Source organism: Gymnoscopelus braueri (genome assembly GCF_963280865.1).
Source record: "Gymnoscopelus braueri genome assembly, chromosome: 11".
In the NCBI taxonomy this organism is placed as follows: Eukaryota; Metazoa; Chordata; class Actinopteri; order Myctophiformes; family Myctophidae; genus Gymnoscopelus; species Gymnoscopelus braueri.
Window position 1 is genome coordinate 52,635,136 of NC_137613.1, and position 24,406 is coordinate 52,659,541.

Consider the following 24,406-nt stretch of genomic DNA (forward strand, 5'->3'; position numbering starts at 1 on the left):
TGGTGCAGTCGATGCAACAATGATTACTGGTTGGTTATTAGCGGTGCCAAGGACCTAGATCTACGTCATTTCAAATCCAACCGGTGACTGCCATTGACGTAGATTATTCTTTTTGAAAATTCCACAAGAAGGTGTTCTAACGCAACTTCTAACGACTCTGATAGAAGGAATGGACGGATGTGACGTCATTCCAAAAAACGTCACTTCAGTCCACTCCTATAGCCTATTAGGATTTGTAGAAAAACACATCTAGCTCGGATTTCTTTTTTTGTTTGTTGGTGAAAACGAGCCATTTTCAACAGGCGATAAAATGGCTCCGGTGGATAGACGAGACCCTCCCCCACCCCCCAGACACTCTTTGTTTACAGCCGCGTGCACGTTGTGTCTTCAGCGGCTCTCCAAAGATCGTCAAAACTAGGTAAAAAACGCTGGCACCAGCGGATGAATTAGTTAAATAATACAGCGATAAAAAAACATTAATATATCCGATAGATATCCGCCATCATTTTTGTAGTTTACTTTGTTTGTTTTTTTATTTGTACTGCAGTTTTTAGTCCCTGACTCCAACACACATTTCTCCTATGGGAAACAATTAAAGTGAAGCTGTAACCTTAGCAATGTGATGGAGCTTGTATTTAAGTACAAAGCAGGGCTTAATTTGTTAATGTATGTTTTGTAATAACAATCTAAATCTGTCAAAATAACTTGTAACTAAAGTTGGCGAATAACTCAAAGAACACACAAAGACCACCTCAACAAAAGACCACCTCATTCCAGTCCTCTGGAGCCCGGTGGTGTGTGTGTGTGTGTGTGTGTGTGTGTGTGTGTGTGTGTGTGTGTGTGTGTGTGTGAGTGTGAGTGTGAGTGTGTGAGTGCGCGTGTGCGTGTGCGTGTGCGTGTGCGTGTGCGTGTGCGTGTGCGTGTGAGTGCGTGGAGGGTCCGGTATACGGGTCAAGCAGGAGGAAGCCCCTCGTTGCACAGCACAGCGCTGCCAAATCCAGCGGCTAATGTATAGACCCCCTGAGTACACAGGGTGGATTCCATTACCCTGCTAAGCACTCTGACATAGAACAAACCTCTGTCTGTCTGTGTGTGCACCGAGAGTCTGGCTGGATGAGAGAGAGACAGAGAGAGAGAGAGAGAGAGAGAGAGAGAGAGAGAGAGAGAGAGAGAGAGAGAGAGAGAGAGAGAGAGAGAGAGAGAGAGAGAGAGAGAGAGAGAGATAGGGAGGGAGAGAGAGAGAGAGGGGGAGAGAGAGAGAGAGGGAGGGGGAGAGCAGCAGCTAAGAAACAAAATGTCTTCATAAGTCACATCCCCTCACTCTAATTAACCACTTACTGTAAGCTCTATTTTATATTTCCGTAAAAAAAAACAAGACCTACAAGCTCATAACACGTTGCATCGCAACACATTGCTGTAGGGCAGAAGAAACCTTTTATCTCCATGTTCTAATCTTTTGAGCTTGAGCTTGTAGATCTGCTACTTTTGCCATTTTTGAATTTGTATACTGACAAGTAACAGCTTTGGACATACAGTATGAGGTTTCCACCTGACAGAGAGGATATGCGAGCATTGTGCAAAAGCAGTGAATATAGCCGGATGTCATGTGACAAGTTGCGAGTTTGTAGATCAGCTATTGCTGCTTTTAAAATGTTTTGCAAGTGAAAGCGTTCAAGCATATCTGTGCATTTTATATTGAATCAATGAAAAGTATTAACAAGAGCGAGTGACTAAATATAACTACACTATAGAACACAGGTACTTATTGTTTTCATTTACTGAAATGTAACAGTTTTGGACATACAGATGCGACACTCTTAAAGGAGTAGTTCACCCAAAACAGGACTTGTTTTCTGTCAATTACACACCCCATGAAGCCTTGAATTCATGGAGATTCTTTTGTTTTTGTCGCATTCCTGAGACAATAATTTGATGACCTGGCGGAAAGACGCAAATGTCTCCGGTAGGAGACTCAAAGTTGACACTTCGAGTCTCCTACCGAAGCCGCCGCCGATTAGCAAATTATTGGCTTAGGAATGCGACAAAAACAAAAAAAAATCCATGAATTCAAGTCTCCATGGGGTGAGTAATCGATATAAAAAAGTCATTTTGGGGGTGAACTGTCCCTTTAAGGGTTCCCTGATCTTTTCCTGATAGTTTTCTGTAAATGCATTTTTTCCCACTTTTTTTCTCCACTTCAACGGGCCTTGCTATATCTACTGACTTGCCAACACAGAAGTGTCCACCCGACAGCCACAATTTCAGAACAGTACTGGGAGGGGAAATAAAGACCATTGTACAATAACTTCAAATTTTGACAAATGTTTTTTTAATGATTTCAAAACAAGACACGCTCTGACACCCTGGATAGAGAACTATACAGCATCCAGGATAGAAAATTTTTCCACACAATAAAAGTACATTTCTTTTTTTTCTTTTTTTGTTACATGGCAGCTTCTACAAAAAATGTCTTGGTTGGTTTCAGGCACTTAGTGTGTGTTTATCACACGATACAACAAAGTCATTCTTTGGTCCCTTTTTTGTGACAAAAAACAACAACAAGAAGGTTCAGTTGCAACCACAGATAGAACAGAACAGTATAGCATTTCTTAACAACTTATTTCCATTTCCATACGGACTCCCATACATATCTCCACTAGGCAGGAGGACTTAAAGGTGGGGTAAGGGTTTTGTTACACACTTTTGTTAAACTAAGTGTTAAATGGCTCTACATTCAATAGGTCGGGAGCACAATCTTATCCAATCAGGAGAGAGAACTCATACAGAATACATGTGTGACATTGGGAGGGACGACAGACACAATTGGAGCTGGAACACTATAAAATTGAAGCTGATAAATGGGTACTCTCTCCTGATTGGCTGAAATTGGCAACCCACCTTGAACATGTATTTTCTGTTTATTAAAGAGCTGGAGAGACGACGAGACCCATGTTTACTGAACAAACACTCTATAGCAATGATTCCTACAGTGTGACAATATAGAGCTTTGACTTTTTACACACAAAAATAAACTTACCCTAACTTTAAAATGTTCATCCATTACAGAACATAATGACCCTTCATTCTATTCCATATATCATGAACACATTATGCTTCTGAACATGACCAGGCGTTTGTCACTAAAGTCATACACTCTGATTTTTTAAAACCTCTTTTTATGTTTTTCTTGGCATTTTAAGTGCTTGGTTACTTTTTTGTTTCTTTTTTTCTGAACTGAGAAAAAGAAAGAAGGAACTGGAATCTTAGCCATTATGTCTAACCATATATACGCATAATACAATAATATGTAAGCTATCTTTCTCTCCCTCTTTTTCTCCTTTTCTCTTTCTGTCTCTCTATCCCTCTGTCTCTCTCTCTCCCTCCCCCTCAGGGAGGTATTGTCATCCCTACCCTATACCTAACCTTGACCTCCCCATCCTTAACCTTAAACACCCCCCTGGTTTTTAAGTGTTATTAGTGGAGTCGTCAACTTATTTCGAGTCGAGAGAGAGAACGGCACTTCCGCATTCCAGTGTGGATGGGATTACTGGCGCCGTTGTAAAATGACGTGACTGTCATGCCAAACGTCTGACTGATGGTCAAATCTAGCCCCAACCCGTGACTATGGCACTAGCTGAGAGTGAGAATGTATAGAATAAGATGTACAAGCAATGGGTGGTGGTTTTCACCGTCTGGTGTTGATAGATCCCACCAACCTTGGAAAATCGTCAATCTCGTGCCAGAAACGGCCGCCCCATCTCTGGAGCGAGGCAGTGGTTCTCAAAAGTGGGCTACGAGGACCCTCAGGGTTCCTTGAGCGGGTTCCAAATGGTTGCAGACCCCTTACAGATCTGTAACCCTATAACAGAGTTATGGGGGTCCTTGAAATTAAAAAAAAAACTTTGAGAACCACTGAAGCAAGGCATCGTTTCGTCAAAATGTGCATTCTGAGCTCTGCTCTGACCCCTTGGATAAATGCTTACTTAGTAAGATTACGTTAGCATGAACAGCTAATGCTAGTCCAGTCAAATGCTTCAAAATGACAAAAAACATCCGTATCATTACATTTTTTATTTCCAAAACTGGTTTCTGCCTTTTTTTTTTCAAATATCCACAATTTTTAACAGCTCTGTCGTGACCGCACCGTTAACTTCAGCCAGTCATTTTCAGTGGCAAACACTCAGCCTTCGTTAAGGTAAACGACAAACAAAACAAATGATAACAACAATGGCTCGAATAACATTTTACAGCAGTATCAATCGATATAACTTAGTGGAATGTCAGATTTGGCAAAAAAAAAGAACAGAGAAACGGTGGCCCTTCAAGGAACAGGCACAACTTTAAAAACGCCACATTGCTACAGGGAGTGAGCACTCTACTCAACTGGTTCTCAACGTGTGGTGTGGGGACCACCCGTGTCCAAATGGGTCTGTAACTCTGAGAGTCAACAAATGGAACCAAATGGGCCCGTTAGGATACTCTCAGAGTTAACTAAACACAGCTTGTTATAATTGTTTTCAGTGTAGATTGAATCTACACTGTAAAATCCTCAGTGTTTGTTAATTTAACCATGTAAAAATGGAACCAAATTAACCCTTATTGATCAGTTTGGTTAGTAGTATCAGACCCGTATTTGTCCCATTTGGACAGCTGGCGGTCCCTGTGCCCCACAGTGAGAACCAATGCCCTACTGAACTGCTCGGCTCACATCAAAACTAAAAAAAGCTTTAAAAACATGTCAGCGATCGTAATGAAAAAACACCAAAAAAAGAAAAGATAGAACAAAACAACCCAAAAACTCAGCTACAAGGCAACCAAGTCCGGTAAGAGTTACTGCACTGCGCTGCGGCGACCCCGGGCCGCGGCGACTGCACCCGCGCCACGTAATAGTTGCTGAAGTTGACGTCGCGGACATAAGGGGCCGGCTGGTAGTAGCAGGTGACGTTGGCCAGCGCCGGGATGGCGTTCTGCTCGGCCATGGCGCGCAGCGCCAGCGCTGAGATCAGCGCGAGCGTCTGCCGCCGCTCGTGGCCCATGAGGCACACGGTGCTCTCGTCGACGACGCGCCGCAGCGTCGCCAGGCACTCGTAGCGCTTGTGCTCCATGCCGGCAAAGTGGTTCTGCAGGTAGGCCTCCAGCTTGCGGTGCTGCTCGCCGATGTCGGGGAAGTCGATGAAGAAGCGCGAGCACATGTAGCGCTGCAGCCGCTTCATGCGCGTCTCCGACGCGGGGCGGAAGCCGCGCGCCAGCAGGTGGCAGTACTTGAGCAGCCCGCCGCCGCGGATCTCCTCGGGGCTGCGCGTGGCGATGGTCTTGGTGCGCAGGTGGCCCAGCGACTCCTCGAAGTCGCCGTAGACGCTCTCGCCCGTCACCGTCGGGTGGAAGGCCTCGGACATGGCCGTCGCGGAGCAGCGGTCGAACAGCAGCAGCGAGTCGAGCGTGATCTGGAAGGAGTCGACGCTGAACTCGAACTGCCGCCGCAGCGTGTCCACGAACTTGAGCTCCACGTTCTTGCCCGTGTTGTTGGACAGCGAGATGAGGCTCCAGCGGTCCGTGTCGTTGCGGACCTTCACCAGCTTCTGCACGTACGCCTCCTTGAGGGCGAGCGTGGTGATGCGCTCGCGGCACACGCCCTCGGGCAGGAAGCCCACCAGGCTGTCGAGCACCACGTCCTTGACCAGGCGGAAGGTCTTGTCATCGCTCAGGCTCAGGCCGAAGATCAGGTCCAGGTCCTTGTAGCCGAGGCCGTTGTCCTGGTGGAGCACGTGGCTGGCCGCCGAGCCGTTCAGCTTCACGTCGCGCACGGTCACGCCCCGCTCCTCCAGCCGAGCCCTGACCACCTGAAACATACAGAGAGAGAGAGAGTCATTTTCTTTAGCATTTTAAGATTTCTTTGGCTATTAAAAAATCGTGAAAATGTGTGCAAATCTTTGAATATAGCCTATATTTATTTTAAGCAAACATTTTTAACTCCTGGGGGGTCCCTGGCACAAAACATTTTCAGATGAGGGTCCGCGGCCAAATACATATAATTCTGGGAGTCCTTGACATGAAAAAGTTAGAGCACCACTGATATAGCAACATACTGTTATATGTATACATATCTAAAACACAAAACATTTTTTTATATGTATTTGGACCCCGATCTCAAAATATTTTGTTCCAGGGACCCCCAGACCAAAATATTTGAGTTACAAATGTTTGCTTTAAAAATATATATATTCAAAGATTTTTACAAACTTTCAAAAAAAATCAAAAATAGCAGATCTACAAGCTCATAGCCCTGACCACCTGGAACATAGAGAGAGAGAGAGAGAGAGAGAGCTATGAATCTATGTGTTAGAGTCCGTCCCATGTCAGATTTGTGAGTCTGATTCCGATGCAAATTGTGTCCTAGACCAGTGGCTCTCAAACTTTTTCATGTCAAGGACCCCTAAATTGATATGTATTTGGCCCCGGACCCTCATCTGATTTTTTTTTGTGCCAGGGACCCCCAGAAGAGAATATTTGTGTAAAAAAAATATATATATATATATTCAAAAATCACACCCTGTGTGAAGTGGGCGGTGTCTTGCTAGCTAATCACAATACTGAATGGAGTCAACCAATCATGTACAAAAGATAAATACATTTATTGAAACACTCTTTATGATGGACGAAACCATAACTTTAAAAAAACTAATTTATGTTTTTTTTAAAATTATGGTTTCTTATATAGGGCTATGCACATGTGTCATGTGACACAGGCCAATCACAGTCCTGAATAGATTGTGATTGGCCAATCACAGCGCAGGATAATTGTACAAATTTCCAAACCTCACTTATAGGGGCGGTTTCACTGCCCAAGATAATTGTACAAATTTCCAAACCTCACTTATAGGGGCGGTTTCACCGCCCAAAAATAGCAGATATACGAGGTCACAGTGCGGCTGTGCACCTGGTACAGTAAGACATTGTCGCTGTTTCAAGTCATCCTAAAAAGTCAAAATAAATATCCGATATATCGGTCAGATGGATTTATCAGTCTGGCGCTGGTATTCACAAACATGAAGATCAGAGGAACTCACTAGCGTGGAAAATGCAGCCAAAGCTACAGGTGCACAGGTAAAATGGGAGATTTCCCCTTTGATATGCTAATGTCTCCTACTGTTGCCTCCAAAATGCTCCCGTTACACTCCTTCATTTGAACACCAGATAAAAGCACAGGGAGGGAGAGAGAGAGAGAGAGAGAGAGAGAGAGAGAGAGAGAGAGAGAGAGAGAGAGAGAGAGAGAGAGAGAGAGAGAGAGAGAGAGAGAGAGAGAGAGAGAGGAGGATTGGAAGTGAGAAAAACTCTCTTCTTTCATCCACTTTATCTGTAATCGCTGCAAACATCTGAAGATACTGGACTGCAGCTGTTGTTTTTTTAACGTTATACCGGCCAGCCCAGGAGCACAGGTCACGACGCGAACAAGCGCAGCGCTAATCGTCTTTGTTCAGACTCAATGGAAAGAAATGTCAGCACCTGCGCAGGAAACTGGGTAGAAGAGGAAAGTTACGTAATGCAGCTTTAATGTATGTAAGGTATATCCATTGATTCCGAGCCGGATGACACTGACCATCACAACATGCGTGCTCTGAAAATGCACGGAGCCCACCCATCTGACCACTTAACAATTAATAACTTTATACTTTGTGGAAATAGGCGACCTAACAAGCTTGTAGATCTGCTATTTCCACATAAAAAAAATTAATGTTTGAAAATATACATTTATCAACATGGAAATGATTGTGACGATTATGACGATTATGCAACAAAAAAATATACAATTATCTCAAATAATTGCGATTAGACGATTATGTAATAATTGTGACAGGCCTAGAACATGTATTATGTATTCACACAGGCTCATAAAACACATGCATTGCATCTAACAGTATACTGTAAAAAGTACAGTCCATGTGCTAAAAGTACAACGGTTCATCCCAGCCAGCTTTATGGATCAGAATCCTACTAGAAATAATGTACTTCCAATATGATATGTTAACATTTTGCAGAGCAAAGCACTAACTAATTTGTGATTTGGCCATAGCATGTAGTCCTCAGTGTTCATTTAACTCTTGAACAGGATTTTTACTGTACTGTATTTTTACTACTATCAAGTAGGCTGCAAAGCAATTTGGAAAACTGTAATTAAATACTCCATGAAGTCATAATTGCTCTCATAACTCTGACATTCTTTGCATAGCACATATTTCCTTCTCACCTTGGAGGATTATATTGAAGCAAGCAGACAATCTGTATGTCAACTATGATGCATTCAAATCAAGCAAAACGTCACGGTAAAAACCAGTGAATGTTGCAGGATTTCACCTTGATCACTGATGCTAGAGACCCATCCATCTGCCCTCAGATCTCTACCGGAGTGTAAATAATGTAATAAAGTAACTCAAGTAGGCCTACTGTACCTAAGTACAATTGCGAGGTACTTTTACTTTACTTTAGTATTTTCATTTATTGATATGGTAGCCTACTTCTACTCCAAAACAACATAACTCCACTAGAATTATTTGGCAGCTTTGGTTTCAAGTTACTTTGTAGATTCATATATATATATACTAGAGGTCCGGGCGCCCGCTAGCCGCGCACGGGGCTCTAGTGAGGGCGCGCTTATTTTGGGGTACCAAAATCGTGGGATAAAAATTTCCAAAAGAAAGGAAAAAAAACAAAAAAATAGATGAGGGACCCCCTGGGGGTCCCCGGACCCCCTGGGAGTGTTGCGGAGTGTTGCTTTAAATTCAATAATGACTACCTCCCCATGCATTATCCCTTGCATACTTCCGGTGTGGTCGTAATGTGGTGAGTAGAATTAATTATGTTGCGAGGTGAAAATGTGTAGTGAGCAATGAGAAGTACCCTACGCCACCCGTAAATTCAGCGTGCACGTTGTGGCTGGTGTTGTGGTGACAGGTCATATTTAGTTGTTGTGTTTAGTCGAAATCAATGCTGTGGGTATGGCGTCAGCGGCGAGAGGTGAAAATCAATGGAGTGGGTGTGGCGTCAGTGGCGGAAGTCAATCTCCCCTTTATAAGTATATATATATATATATATATATATAAATATATATATATATATATATATATATATATATATATATATATATATATATATATATTTATTTATTTATTTATTTATTTTTTAATTATCTCTGCCCATATAGTGTTAAATGTCATCGGGTCTATATATATATATAGACCCGATATATATATATATATATATATATATATATATATATATATATATATATATATATATATATATATATATATTTTTTTATCTCTGCCCATATAGTGTTAAATGTCATCGGGTCTAGACAGACAGACAGACAGACAGACAGACAGACAGAAAGACAGACAGACAGACAGACAGATAGACACCTTGTGGAAAACGACAAGTCAGAGACTGAGCTGTCTAACTTTTGTTTTTAAAGGCTTCCGAACTATTTCGGCTGGAGAAAGTTCAAGTCCTGTCGCTGTCAGGGCAGAAAACTCCTATCTCCATGTTTCAAATTGTTACGTTTATTTGTGAATTAACGCCCAAAGAAGTCACACAAAATGAGTGAGAATATCAGATCTACGAGCTGACGTCGCGACACCGTGTGAGCATCTAGATCGGCTATTTTCCCTACTTGACAAATAATAATAATAATAATAATAATAATAAAAGGAATGGTTTTGGACATAGAAGGTTTCCACCCGACAGCAACGATATTTGGCATGCAGACAGGGACTGGCAGAAAAGACAGACAGACAGACAGACAGACAGACAGACAGACAGACAGACAGATCTGTCATGATCAAGACATTTTACTTGACGATTAATTGCCAGAAAACTCATTTCTGACAATTCAACTAATTCAGAATTTGTTTAAACATTGTGGAAATGGCAGATCTGCATGCTCACAGATCCACAAGATAAAAACGTGTCACATCACAATGTGTTGTGAGCTTGTAGATCTGCTATTTCCACAATAGTTTTTTGAAATGTTTGAAAGTTGGCATTTTTTTCAACAAGGACACTATTATGACATTTATGCAGAATGAATGTGATTATCTCAAATAATTGCGATCAGGAGATTATGTTATAATTGTGTGACAGGCCTATAGAGTCTGAACAGCCTGGCAAAAAAAAAACTAAAAACCCACAGACACTGCACTGCTGTGAGACATTAAAACAAACACAACACAACACAGATGAACTAAATGGCTTTAGTGACTAAAGTTTTCAAATAAGTGCAGTTGGAGTAAGAAGCGCAACATGTGGCTCTGAGATGTAGTGGAGTAGAAGTTGTACTTGAGTAAATGTACTTAAGATTACTTTCCAAAGGCCAGTTCCTCCTCAAGCCATCCAAAACACAGCTGCAGCTAATCAGACAACTACAGACTAGATTGTGAGACATGCAGCTTGCAGCTTTCCTCCTCTCGTTCCAACTGGACTGAATTGACTTGAAAACTTAATACAAGTTACTTTGACAGATTTAAATTGTTATTACGAAACATACATCAACCCAGGGCTGAAGTGGTTAATGTATGTTTTATAATGTAATAATTTATATCTGCAAAGTAACTAGTAACTAAAGTTTTCAAATAATTGTAGTGGAGTAAAAGTACAATGTTTTCCTCAGAGATGTAGTGGAGTAAAAGTAAAAGTATTGAAAATTGGAAATACTTCAGTTGAAGTAAAAGTACCTCAAACTTAAGTAAATGTGCTTAGTTACTTTACACCACTGCTATACAAGTAGTAGCAACAGCTGTAGTGAGATATGACAGCAATAACAGTAATAGCAGGTACGTTGCCGAGCCATTGTCAATACCAGACTGTCTGCTCCGTTTGCCACTTTTCTGTTCTGTTCATTATTTTTTACAAGACCCTCGCACCATGTCACAGGAAGTGTGTCCCCCCCCCCCCCCCCCCACACACGCCAACAGGAAGTGTTTCCCTCAAACAGCCGCTGGTGCGTCACGAGGGAACGCTGGTAATTGGGTGGCGGGTGGGCTGTGGGCGCGTAGCCGTGCTTCCGAATGGACACCCCCCACCTCCGAGCACATTATGGCGTGTTGTTAAAACGCTAAACGCAACCAAATGTTGTCCAGGCAGAAGAAGCTAAAAACATGTCGAACTGCCACAGGGGAATCCCTTCACATAAAGCCTACCTTCAAAGACCAGTTTCCGTCATGTGTGATGTGACAATAAACTGTGTGAAGTCAAAGTTTCAAAGGTTCAGCACATGCTCATACATGTGCCGTATAGGCAGTGTAGAAGACTCTGCCAGACTGGAATAGCAATGTTCAACATATAGAATAACAACAAGGCATAATACATGCAGTAACAAAGTACATTTACTTTGTACTCTAGTCAAGTAAATGTTTGAAGTATTATGTACTTTGGTGGAGTTTTTTCTTGTTCTTTTTTGTTTCCTTCTTTTGATAAAATTATATCTCTGGAACCCCAATCTACAGTTAATGTAACTCTGAGTTACAGACCCCGTAAGGGTCCGTTTGGACCTCCTGGTGGTCCCCGGACCCCATGTTGACAACCAGTGTCTTAGGTTGCAGGGGTCTTCAACGTTTTTCAGGCCAAGGACCCCTTAGCTGAGAGAGAGATGAAGCAGGGACCCCCCACTATATATTGTATTACATTGTGTTGCAGATGCAACTTTTTCATAGACTGGCTTCCCAGCGCTGTCATCAGTGTTGTGTGAATTAATGATTTTGTTTTTTCGTTTGCAGTGGTGTAAAGTAACTAAGTACATTTACTCAAGTTCTGTACTTAAGTAAAATGTTTAGGTACTTTTACTTTACCGGAGTATTTCCAATTGTCTATACTTTTACTTCTACTCCACTACATCTCAGAGGCAAATATTGTACTTTTACTCCACTACAATTATTTGAACACTTTAATTATTAGTTACTTTGCAGATATAAATATGTTACATTATAAAACATACATTAACCACTTTAGCCCTATTTTATACCTAGGTTATTTGAAAAGAGCAGATCAACAAGCTCACAACGAGTCGCATCACAACGTGTTGTGAGCTTGTAGATCTGCTATTTTCAAACATTTTAGTACTTTAACTTTTGTATACATTAAGTACATTTTGATACCAATACTTTTGTACTTTTACGCAAGTCAATTTTGAATTCCAGACTTTTACTCTGTAACAGAGTACTTCTACATCGCAGTATTGATACTTTTACTTAAAGTTGAACAATTGAGTACTTTTTCCACCATTGTTTGTTTACACAATTTAACCACTTTAAACACTCGTAAAACTTAGTCAAACTTGACCTCTGGCTCTAATCAGGCCTCTACACCAAATCTCATCGCCGAAAATAGCAGACTGTACAAGCTCAAAACGTGTTTCCCTATAGGGGTCCCCGACCCCCTGTTGAAGACCCCTGTTCTTAGGTTATTTCCTCCTCGCCCACCATCTGTTGTGGCTTTGCAGTGCAGTCGGTGTGGGTAAAGTTACCACCTTTTTAATTCGAAGTGCATGGGAAACCCCAAAAAACAGATAAACCTCCTTTGTAGGGAAATGGGAATCCGTGTCCACGGCGCTGCGCCATAGAGGATCCCCTTTGAAAAGATGATGTTTATACACATCCTGACCTTTTAAGGTTTAACATTTGAACCTTTTTATCTGTTCTTTTCTTTTTAAACGGGAGTGTCCCTTTTCATTGTGTCTTTAAGCTCGTCTGTACTCTGCAGTCTGTTTCTACTATAGGCCTTTTATATGCGCTGGACAAAGGTTGAGAGGCCTTTTCTGAAAACAAAGCATGGGTTTAAAATGAAGCGCAAACGTTGTGTAACCTGGACGTTAATTGCGTCCTGCCCTGAGGGCTCCCACCCTCCCATTTCTGTTCCTCCTTACGCAAACGGCTTAACGGGGTTCCCGCCCATTTTGGGCGGGAACCCCTATTTGTAACTATACCTTTCGGGACAGGAACCCCATTTGGGGTTGTTGTTGCTATGTACAGTATATAGCAACATACCTTTGTTGTAATTTTTGAATAAATATTTGAGGGTTTTCAGAAAACTTAGGTCAGGATTTAGAAGGTGTTATTAGAATCTGCCTCAGGTCTAAATGGGTTAAAGGAGCACTTCACCCATTTTCAACCTTATCTTCATATAATTGGTCCTCACCAATTCAATGTTCATTATAAGACGGCACCATTTCTGTCTACTCACCCTGTGTCTCAGAGGAGGGCTGTGGACTGTGCAGAAACCTGCCTACCAGTGACATCATCGGTAGGCAGTTTATTTTTTATTTTTTATATGCTATGATTTATTAATACAAGAACAATGGCTTCTGTTATAGCATGCTGACTTTCCAGGAATAGAAAGCCAGCAGTTTTTATTAGCTTGGATTACCCATCGATGATGTCACTGGTAGGCGGGTTTCTGAACTCTCCACAGCCCACCAATGAGACACAGAGTGAGTAGACAGAAATGGTGCCATCTTATAATGAGCATTAGTGAGGACCAATTATATGAAGATATGGTTGAAAATGGGTGACGTGGTCAGTAAGAGTAGCAGTATCACACAGTGGCGTCTGTTCAGCAAAAGCTAAGGTATGGCAAGGTTAGGGTTGCCAACCAGAGATTAAAATAAGGAAAAACATGTTGGGGGTCAAACCCCCCCAAAAAACGGAAATAATCAAGTACATGGCCTATAAATGGTACTCAAGTACAGTACTCAGTACTGAATTTGAACTGTATATTTTCAGTTTCTATATTTTTTCGTGGAGCTGTTTTTATTGCACTGTTGTTTTGTCTGGTTGTTGTGAGTGTTGAATGTTTAATGGAGCACAATGGAAATAAAGTCTCTGGCCTTTTTGTGTCTCATCCATTTGGCGTCTTTTTAACTCGTACCACCTTTGAAAGTTGTCAATAAAATATGAAATCAATCAAAACTCCTAAGCCAATATAATGAAGTCAGTGCACATTACAGCACTGCTCAAATATGTGCTGTTTTTTCGTAAATGAATGCCCTACTTCATCATACGAGAGTGTCACACAAAAGTAGTGAAAAGAGCAGATCTACAAGCTCACAACGTGCCACAATGAGTTGAGCTGCGAGCTTGTAGATCGGCTATTTTCACTATTTTAACCCATTTAGACCTGGGATGCATCATTTTTAGCTTTGAGCTAAAAGGCATTAATTTACACTTTGGCTATTCCAAAATAGCAGATATACAAGCTCGAGCACGAGCTTGTAGATCTGCTATTTTTTTTAAATCGTGAAAATGTGTGCAAATCTTTTAATGTATTATATTTAAAGCAAACATTTTTAACTCAAATCTTTGCTTCTGGGACCCCCTGGAACAAAGTATTTTGAGACGGGGGTTCGCGGCCAAATACATATCATTTTGGGGGTCCTTGACATGAAAAAGGTTTGAGCACCACTGATATAGAAACATACGTTTTTCAGAAAACTGTTGGGATTTAGGAGACATGTAGAATCGGCTTCAGGTCTTAATGGGTTAAAATAATAATAAAAAAGGAACGGTTATGGACATACAAGCTTTCCACCCGACAGCGACATAGTTCTTTATGTATTCAGTCCATTCAAAACAAACTAAATCAAACAGAATCCTGGTTTGAATTAAAATCGACGTAATTTTTGGGCTGTGAGTCACAGATATTGACATTGCTGAGTACATCCTTCAGAATAATCTCCATGGATTAGATGGTCATTAAAAAGGAATTTGGTGACATTGTGAAAGCATGTCGTGTGTAGACATCCTTTAAAGTTTACATGATCGTCTGGCTGACTCTGCTCATTCGTAACCAGTTGGTGGATAGTAACTAAGTACATTTACTTGACTACTGTACTTAAAGGAGAATTTTGGACTAAAGTTTTCTTACCTTTTCTATGACGTTATGATATCTTAGGATGAATGGTACAGTAGAAAAATTTCATAACTCCACCCCTGAGCCGCCACAGCTTAAAAGGTGCGCGGATAGGCCTTAGGTTAGATCACATATTTTAATAGCTTTTTTTTTTCTTTTTTTTGGTGAGATCTGACGTTCATAGTGACAGAACACTATGCAACCAAAAAAAAAAAATAATCTCGAGATTTCAATGTACCATTCATCCTAAAATATCATAACGTCATAGAAAAGGTAAGAAAACGTTAGTCCAAAATTCTCCTTTAAGTACATTTTTAGTTTTTAGTATTTGTTTTCTTTGCAATCATTTATTGTACTTTTTTAAAGCAATGCATTGATATTAAAAGGAAAATGTACTTTGTGATTTGTACTTTCGAATACTCGATTATTTAATTCAGCTGTTAATTTAGTTGTATTATGTATTTATTGATTGATTTATTTATTACATTTTTTGGGTGAATGAAATGTAATTTTGTCCAATATGTATGGTAGAGTATTTTGTTAATACAGTATATAACTTGTACAATTGGGGGTGGTTGTATTTGGTCTGTCCTGTCCTGTGGTGCACATACAAGAAAGGTAGTAAGCGGAGGTGGCCTACAACGATGCCCTGAGGATACTATTTAAGGTCCCTCGATGGCACAGTGCCAGTCATGAAATAAAGGTTATGATGATGACTTGTCGGTAACATGTGGAATCCACACATGTGAGGCTCTCTTAAGACACACTATGTTTGGATTCATGTCTCGCCTGGATGAGTCCCGGAACATCATTATTGAGGATCTAGTCAATCCTGGGAAGAGCTGCCTGGAGAGTCGGCCATGTATGCTGTTATGTTTTATTTGATTTATTATTTCATCTTTTTTTTAAATAATGTCTTGTTATTTATTTGTTGTGTGATATTTGTATGTACTCTATGGACCCCCTGTGTGTCTGGAATAAAGTTTGAATTGAAATTGAATTGGTCTCCCTGCTCTTCTATGATCCTGTGGGATTGTCACGTCAAAATTTAATGTCTCCCCAGATCAAGCAGGCAAGCTCTATATTAGCCTAGTGGTAAACATCTCAGCACTTTAAGCAGGAGGCCGCCCGGGTTCAAATCCAGGGTAGAACAGGAAAACAAACAAAACAAGACGGCTGCGTTGAGAATAGATAAATGCGTAAAGGAATGGTATGGAAGGGTGGAATCAGCATGCGCTAATGAGCCAGACTAAACTGAATGAACCCAGAGCGTTTATCTCCTGGGCCCATGCAGGCTAGAGGTTTGTAGGTGTCATCACATTACTGCAGTCCCAACAATGGCGCTGCCTCAGGGCTCCGTTTACAGTCCTGGCACGCAATCAGTGAGTGGAAACAAGTACTCAAATGCTTTACCTTAAGTAAAAAGTATCAATACTGCAATGTAGAAATACTCTGTTACGAGTAAAAAGTCCGGGATTCAAAATGTACTTACAAAGGTATTGCTATCAAAATTTACTTAAAGTACCAAAAGTAGAAAGTAGTCATTATGCAGACTGTCCCATTTCGCAAGTTTTCAAGTGTATAAAATGTATAAAAATCTGTTGAAAATAGCAGATCTACAAGCTCACAATGCGTCGCATCACGGCGCATTGTAAGCATGTCGATCGGCTATTTTCAAATGGCCGAAATGTATATAGGGTTAATGTATGTTGTGTAATAATAACCAAAATCTACAAAGTAACTAAAGTTTTCCAATAATTGTAGTGGAGTAAAAGTACGATATTTGCCTCTGAGATGTAGTGGGGTAGAAGTAAAAGTACTGAAAACTGGTATACTCCAGTAAAGTAAAAAATACCCGCTATACTGGGCAGGCAGCGCTCTAATCGGCCGTTAACGCCGCGCTCCCAAAGCCATAGGCCCACCGCTGTGCCATCCAGCACAGGCTGTGACCCCCCCAAAATAATCAAATTTGAACTGGTGGGACCCACAGGTTGACAACCACTGGTCTGGCAGAGCTAAGCCCTGCTTCCAGTAAACTCACACAATGGTGAAACCAGAAACACAGAAAACACACACACTCTAGTGTAGACACAACACACACACATCCGTTGATATTAATATACTTGTGAGGATATAAAAAGATTACAGGGCAGCATTGAAACAAGCCCAACAAAAGCTGAAAAATAGCCCAAAAAAGCAAACTCCAAGTTCACACTTGGGTGACACTGGCTCGCAACTAAGAACATATACTGTACATCTGGCATACCCGTAACTCTAATCCTAAACCTAACCTCAAGTCCAGTGGTGTAAAGTAACTAAGTACATTTACTCAAGTACTGTACTTAAGTACAATGTTGAGGTATTTTTACTTTATTGGAGTAATTCCAGTTTTCAGTACTTTTACTTCTACTCCACTACATCTCAGAGGCAAATATTGCACTTTTACTCCACTACAATTATTTGAAAACTTTAGTTTCTAGTTACTTTGTAGATTTAGATTATTATTACAAAACATACATTAACCACTTCAGCCCTATATACTTTTCGGCCATTTGAAAATAGCAGATCTACAAACTCACAATGCGTCGCAATGTGACGCATTGTGAGCTTGTAGATCTGCTATTTTCAAATTATATATATTTTTTAAACTTGTGAAATGGGACATTCTGCATAATGAGTAAAGTAGGCCTGCTTTTACTGTTGGTACTTTTGCTAGTAACAGAGCATTTCTACATTGCAATATAGATACTTTTACTTAAGTAAAACATTTGATTACTTTTCCAACCACTGCTCATGTCTAATCCTAACCCCTGAAATGGAATATTTTCCTAATTGTAAACCTAACTCTAATAATCTTTCTTAACCACAAAACACACACATGCACACACATGCACACACATACACACGCACACGCACACGCACACACACACACACACACACACACACACACACACACACACACACACACACACACACACGGTAGTGTAGACACAACAGCTTTGCTCTCTGGATGCAGGTTTCATGGCTATAGCATGAGTTGGAACAAGATCAACGACAAGAGTGAGCTGTGTCCAACACAAACACACCGGGCCCCTCCATACCTCCTCTTTGAAAACCCCCCGGTGATAACTTAAAGGAGCATTTCAACCATTTTCAACCAAATTTCATAATTGGTCCTCACTAATGCTATATCATTTTGAGGAGGGCTGTGGACAGTTCAGAAACCTTGGTATTTTCATACATATATATATTTATTCTGTATTAATGAGAGAACAACAGCTTTTATTATAACATGCTAACTTTCCAGGAGTAGAAATCCTGCAGTTTCTATTAGCTTGGATTCCCTGTCGGTGATGTCAATGGTAGGCAGGTTTCTGAACTGTCCGCAGCCCACTAATGAGACACAGAGTGAGTAGATAGAAAGTATACTCAAATTATGGCAATGATCATGACATCTATCTATACATTTGGAAAATCTCCCAGCTTCCAACGCCACACTGACGCCACACTGATTTCATTGTTTCGGGATAAACACAACAACAACATATCACATGTCACCACAACACTAGCCACAACACTAGCCACAACACTAGCCACAACACTAGCCACAACGTGCGCGATGAATTTACGGGTGGCGTAGGCTACTTTTCATTGCTCACTACACATTTGCCTCCTCGGAGCATAATTAATTTCCTCCAACACAACTCACCACATTACCGACCACACCGGACGGGGAAACACTTTAGCACCGTTTACCGTGAGCACACCCGAGTGGCGACGGCCACAGACGCGAGCCCTTCGCTTCAACCCCCGCTCTGGCTTTCGCTTTCGGTCTCTATCCCACCACACTCACGGTAATATGTCCATCATTTTCGTGGCATGCACATCCCAAACAATACATTAGCGCCAGCGTCTAAACGCAGCCTCTAACACTACCGACTCGCCACTCAGTCAGGATTGCCAGGTTGGAGAAAAACAAGCAACCAGGTCAGGTCAGGTCAGTGTTGCCAGATTGTGCGCCAGAAACAAGCAAGCAGGTTCATGAAAAAACAAAAGCCAGAGGGAACAAGATGGTGGATCTATATAAATAATATACATATCAATATGGGTTCCGAAGGAGTCCGCAATGTTTCGCGCGGCCCCCAAGACTCCCAGGGGGTCCGCAATGTATTTATTTTATTTTATTTATTTTTTCCCCACGATTTTGTAACCCCAAAATAAGCGAGCCCTCACTAGAGCCCCATGCGCGGCTAGGGGGCAGGGGCAAAAAAAGAAATCAAGTACCTTGGCCACATTTTACTGACAATCTCCATGATGATAGAGATATCTCTAGGCAGTGGCGCATACTTTATGCCCAGGCTAATGCTGCTTCACAGGTTCAGTATGTGTTCAGGTCCTGTGTGCACTTTTGAAAGCATCCTACACTCCCATGTATACAGCTTTCCAGTGGTGCACATACAAGAAAGGTAGCATGTGGAGGCTTAAAGTGGCCTACAATGATGCCCTGAGGATACTACTTAAGGTTCCTAGATGGCATAGTGCCAGTCACTGGCACTTTGTAACATGTGGAATCCACACATGTGAGGCTCTCTTAAGACACTCTATGTATGGATTCATGTCCTGCCTGGATGAGTCCCGGAACAGTAATATTGAGGATATAGTCAATCCTGGGAAGAGCTGTCTCCGGTTACTCGTCCAGGCTGCGTAAACACTGGAGAGCCAGCCTCTATGTATGAATGTATGTATTTTTTGTAATGTATTGTTGTTTATTGGACCCCCTGTGTGTTTGGAATAAAGTTAGAATTTAATTGAATCGAATAGCTATCTATCCTCATCACAGGATACAGTATTTACAGCCACTGCATGGGTTTTTACATTTCACAGGCACTATGGGCATCACGTCGTCAAGCGCTCTGTCTGTCTGTCTGTCTGTCTGTCTGTCTGTCTGTCTGTACTACAGAGCAGACAGACACACAAACATTGGCGGGGGCGGGGGCGGGGACGGAACAGAGGCAGCAGTGAGACCCTCTCCTCTCCTATTCCCTGTAGGGCCCGGTTTGAGCTATACCACAAGCTCTCCTCTCCTCTCCTCTCCTCTCCTCTCCTCTCCTCTCCTCTCCTCTCCTCTCCTCTCCCCACTGGTCTCAGCCATACCACAAGCAGATGTTATTTAAATGTTAACCTTTAAAACAAACACCCCCATTCAAAGGGAGGCAGGGGGGCCCTCCAGAAGGAAAGGACTCCCTCTCTGCGCCTTAATGGAAAGAAAGTGGTTGGGGCCCTCTGTTTTCCAATGGGACGGTGCGAGGAGAGGAAGTCGTCGTGTCGGGTGGAAACCTCTTATGTCCAAAAACTGTCCTTTTTTGATTTTACATTTTAAAATAGTGACAATAGCTGAATTGCGACACGTTGAGAGCTTGTAGAAGAGCTATTTTCACTACTTTTGTGTGACACTCTTTTATAATGAGGTAGGGCGTTACATTTACGGAAATAAACTAAAACAAAAAAGTTGAAATATGGAGATATGAGGTTTCTGCCCGACAGCGACGATAGTAATGTATCAGCTACACTTCCAGAACACGGAGGGTTAATGTAGAACCTCTTTGAAAAAGGACACGGCAGGGCGTTCTATGTTAATTAGTGGAAATAATAATTAACCTGCAATATTAACAGACAAGGTTACAGGCAAAAAGGTTACACATGATACACCTACATATTTCTAAAAACTTGTACATGTGTAGGCTAATCCTATTATAAATGTAAGGAAACTCTGTCATTCTGTTTAATACACATTTTTCTCCACAGTGGGTTGACCAAGGGATCTGAACTTGCACACAGACATTGACCACTGGCATATGACCGTAAGCTGTTTGTTATCGTTTTTTGTGAACTGGCAATGGCATCTGTAGTCGTGGTTGCAGTTCCATAGCCCGGATGGACTGTGTGTGGAGATGGCGGGTAGCCTATATGGACTCGTATTTAAAGTTCCCATGACATGGCCGGAAGTCATCATATTTGATTCTAATTGTCAAGTGCTTTCTCTGAAGACAGTCAGCTAATGGGCGGGACATATTGCATTATATTGATTGGCATTTTAGAGTAGCCAATGGGACAACGTTAACAGTGACGGTGACAGCCTGTCGGGGTCCCTACTCAAACGGGCTGTATTGTAGGAAGTACCGCATTTTGAAAAAGAAGATTTAAACTAGCGACAGTAGATGTAATATTAATCAATATTGAACAACTGCATGACCTAAAATTAATAGTTTGTTTAGAAACAAGCTGCCAGAGAGTCCCGCAATGCGTTCGTCTCCATTTCTCTGGCTATCTGCCCGTGTTCACTATCCCGAGCACTGTGCCAGGCCAGAATGACTCACTTAAACCGTCGGAGCATCGAGCTAAAGAGATAGCCCTGAATGGTTGACCGGAGTCCCTCAGGGCTTCATACTAGTGTATTTTCTGTTTTCACTCTACTTTAAATATCTTCGCAGAAAATAGCAGATCGACGCGTTGTGAGCTTGTCGATCTGTTATTTTCTGCGAAGGTTTTCCTCAGAATACGGATGCTGGGGTTAAAGTGGTCAATAAATAAGCATAAACAAACTGCTTGTCATGAGCAATGTTGGTGTAATTAAGAGCTCCGATAGGGAATATATGTTTTATTTACACAGATTAACAAGAAAACGATAAAACCATTGGTGTGGTGCGAGTGGGAAGGACAAAGCTCTAAACATTGACAGGCATTCTCTGTGGTGGGAGGAGCCATAGAGAAGAGGGGGTTGATAGCATAGCCATATGGCTCTGGCTGATAAGAGTAGAAATGGGGGCAACAAATATTAATGTAATGAGATATTTCATTGGACTACGTACAAGGGTGCTGGTTGACGTAATCCCAAAAAATCTAAATGTTTCTTTTGGTTGTTGTTGAACAATGTGAAATGCAATGCCAGCTAACTAAAAATAGGTTAGAGAAACACAAGAAATAAGGGATTAAAAAACATAATCACATTATTTATGTCACACCTTTAAGTAGCCTATATGTAAACATTGCATTATTTGCACTATTGTCTGTCTGTCTGTCTGTCTGTCTGTCTGTCTGTCTGTCTGTCTGTCTGTCTGTCTGTCTGTCTGTCTGTCTGTCTTGTTTGTCTGTCTGTCTGTCTGTCTGTCAGCCTGTACGACCTACCTACCTGCCTGTCTGTCTAAGTGTGTAGGCTGACATTTCATTATGTAAACATGGTATTCATGGTCAGCGGTATAGCCTACATTTTAAACGTATGGTTCAGTCATATATTGTGACAGCAGTGGGTCGGATGCGGTCGGTAGCAGAAAGCATTTAGTGACAGAGTGGAAAAGTGTCGTCAGTGTGTTTAGATCAGTGGTTCCCAAACTGTTTAGCTCCAGACCACAAAGATGTAGATAGCCTACTTCTTAAAAAAAAAAAACAGAATCTCTCTAATTTAAGGAATTTCTTAGATTTTCTTTCATTAATTTATGACATTCTATTGTGAAATGTTTGAATTTGCATTTAATTATTATTAAGTATTGAGAATGTTTGGAGGATTTTTTTTTAGAATATTTTGAAATAATAATGATTAAAAACTAAACGTGGGAAACCAAAACTAATTCACTGGCACCAAGGACGTGTGTTTTAGATGAATCTAACATGGTTAAATTGGAGTTTGAAGTTATAATGGGTTTGTATAGGAAGGGGGCGTGTCTGATAAAAATGAATATCAAATATCTAAATACTGAATCAAGCAACTTAAAAACTGTCCGGGGTGCTCCCAAAAGCCAGAGTAGACGATAAAATTACCCAATTATTATTTTTTTAAAGTGAAATATGCCTTTAAGTACAGTACTTGAGTACATGTACTTAGTTACTTTCCACCACTGGTATTTGGCTGCAGACCCCCATCTGAAAATACTACTGTACCAGATTTGTGTTGTTAAAATGTGCAAGATTTTGGGGAAAATTGCAGAACTACAAGCTCACAACGTGTCGCATAGCGATACGTTGTGAGCTTGTAGATCAAATAGCCGATGTATAGGGTTTAAGTACCTTAGCTATATTAAGTCATTTTGCTGTGGGACCCCCTGGAACCCCCTGGAACCCCCTCAAGGACCCCTGGGGGTCCCCGGGCCAGTACTTCTCAGCTATAATCACTCTGTCACGAATGACACAATATTATGCTTTTGAAAAACAGCAACAATCTTGTCACTTTCTTGATTAAAACCAGCTAGTGGTGAGCTTGTAGATCGTCTATTTTCAAATGGCCGAAATGTATATAGGGCTGAAGTGGTTTTGTAATAATAATCAACATCTACAAAGTAACTAGCAACTAAAGTTTTCAAATAATTGCAGTGGAGTAAAAGTACAATATTAGCCTCTGAGATGTAGTGGAGTAGAAGTAAAAGTAGGCCTACTGAAAATTGGAAATACTCCAAAAAAGTAAAAATACCTCAACATTGTACGTAAGTACAGTACTTGAAAACACAACCTGTACATGTACTTAGTTACTTTATACCACTGATTAAAACATAAGCTACTTTTCTTTAAGGCTGTCTGACAGTTCATTCTTCTTGACTAAATGCTTTCCTTCGAGAAGTCCATATGTCCTTATGAGGGTTACTGATTTGCAAAGTTTGCCTGTGTATGTTTACTTCAAACTCAAATAGATGATACAACCACACAGAATCATCTCATTTATATTGCGTCTATGAAGCAGCATGGCTTGGGATATTGTACTGAAATGTTCTGAAAGATGTTCTGCCCAGAAAATAGCAGATCTACAAGCTCACTACATGTTGTGATGCATGCGTTGTGAGCTTGTAGATCTGCTATTTTCAAATAGCCTACAGTAGGTATAAAATAGGGCTAAAGTGGTTATGTAGGCTATGTTGTATAATGTGATCATTCATATCTGCAAAGTAAATAAAGTTTTCAAATAATTGTAGTGGAGTAAAAGTAGCCTACAATATTTGCCTCTGAAATGCTGTGTGGACTAGGCTAAAGGTAAAAGTACAGACAACTGGAAATACTCCAGTAAAGTAAAAGTACCTAAAAATCGTACTTATAAGCAGAGTGCTTGAGTAAATGTACTTAGTTAGTTTATGATGATGATCACTCTCACCTGTACGATCTGCCTGGGCTGCACGGACAGCGTGGGGAAGTTCCCCCGGCCGTGGATAGGGACGCTCTCCCCGAGGATCGAGTCCAGCCGCCGGACCTGGTCCCAGGACAGCACGCAGAACCTCCGATCATCCTCCGGCGGACCCCCACCGGACCCCTCAGCAGCACCGGAGGACATGACGTATAACAAAAAAAATTGATCTTCAAATGATGATGTTCTTATATATTTGTATGGTTCTTTTTCTTTAGATGCTGGAACTTATATTATATAGGAATCCACTGGTAGGGAAACGTGTAGTTCTGTAGTCTTGCTGCTCCAAGCCCTGTAGAAGTGATCAAAACAACAAATTGATCTCCAAATGATATTTATTGTCTTTCT

General features: G+C 41.2%; 1 protein-coding gene across 2 annotated transcripts in view; it reads right to left on the reverse strand.

The window, feature by feature from the left end:
* Positions 1 to 2,322: 2,322 nt before the first annotated feature.
* Positions 2,323 to 24,406, reverse strand: part of LOC308094609 (terminal nucleotidyltransferase 5A-like) — a 22,585-nt gene continuing 501 nt past the window's right edge. For both annotated transcript variants that reach the window (XM_080441370.1, XM_080441369.1), the window contains 2 exons: positions 24,029 to 24,406; positions 2,323 to 5,840 (listed from right to left, as the gene is read on the reverse strand). The exon at positions 24,029 to 24,406 is cut by the window's right edge. In XM_080441370.1, coding sequence (XP_080297496.1) covers positions 4,800 to 5,840; positions 24,029 to 24,205 — 1,218 coding nt within the window. In that variant the 5' untranslated portion in view covers positions 24,206 to 24,406 and the 3' untranslated portion in view covers positions 2,323 to 4,799. The remainder of the gene's footprint in view (positions 5,841 to 24,028) is intronic.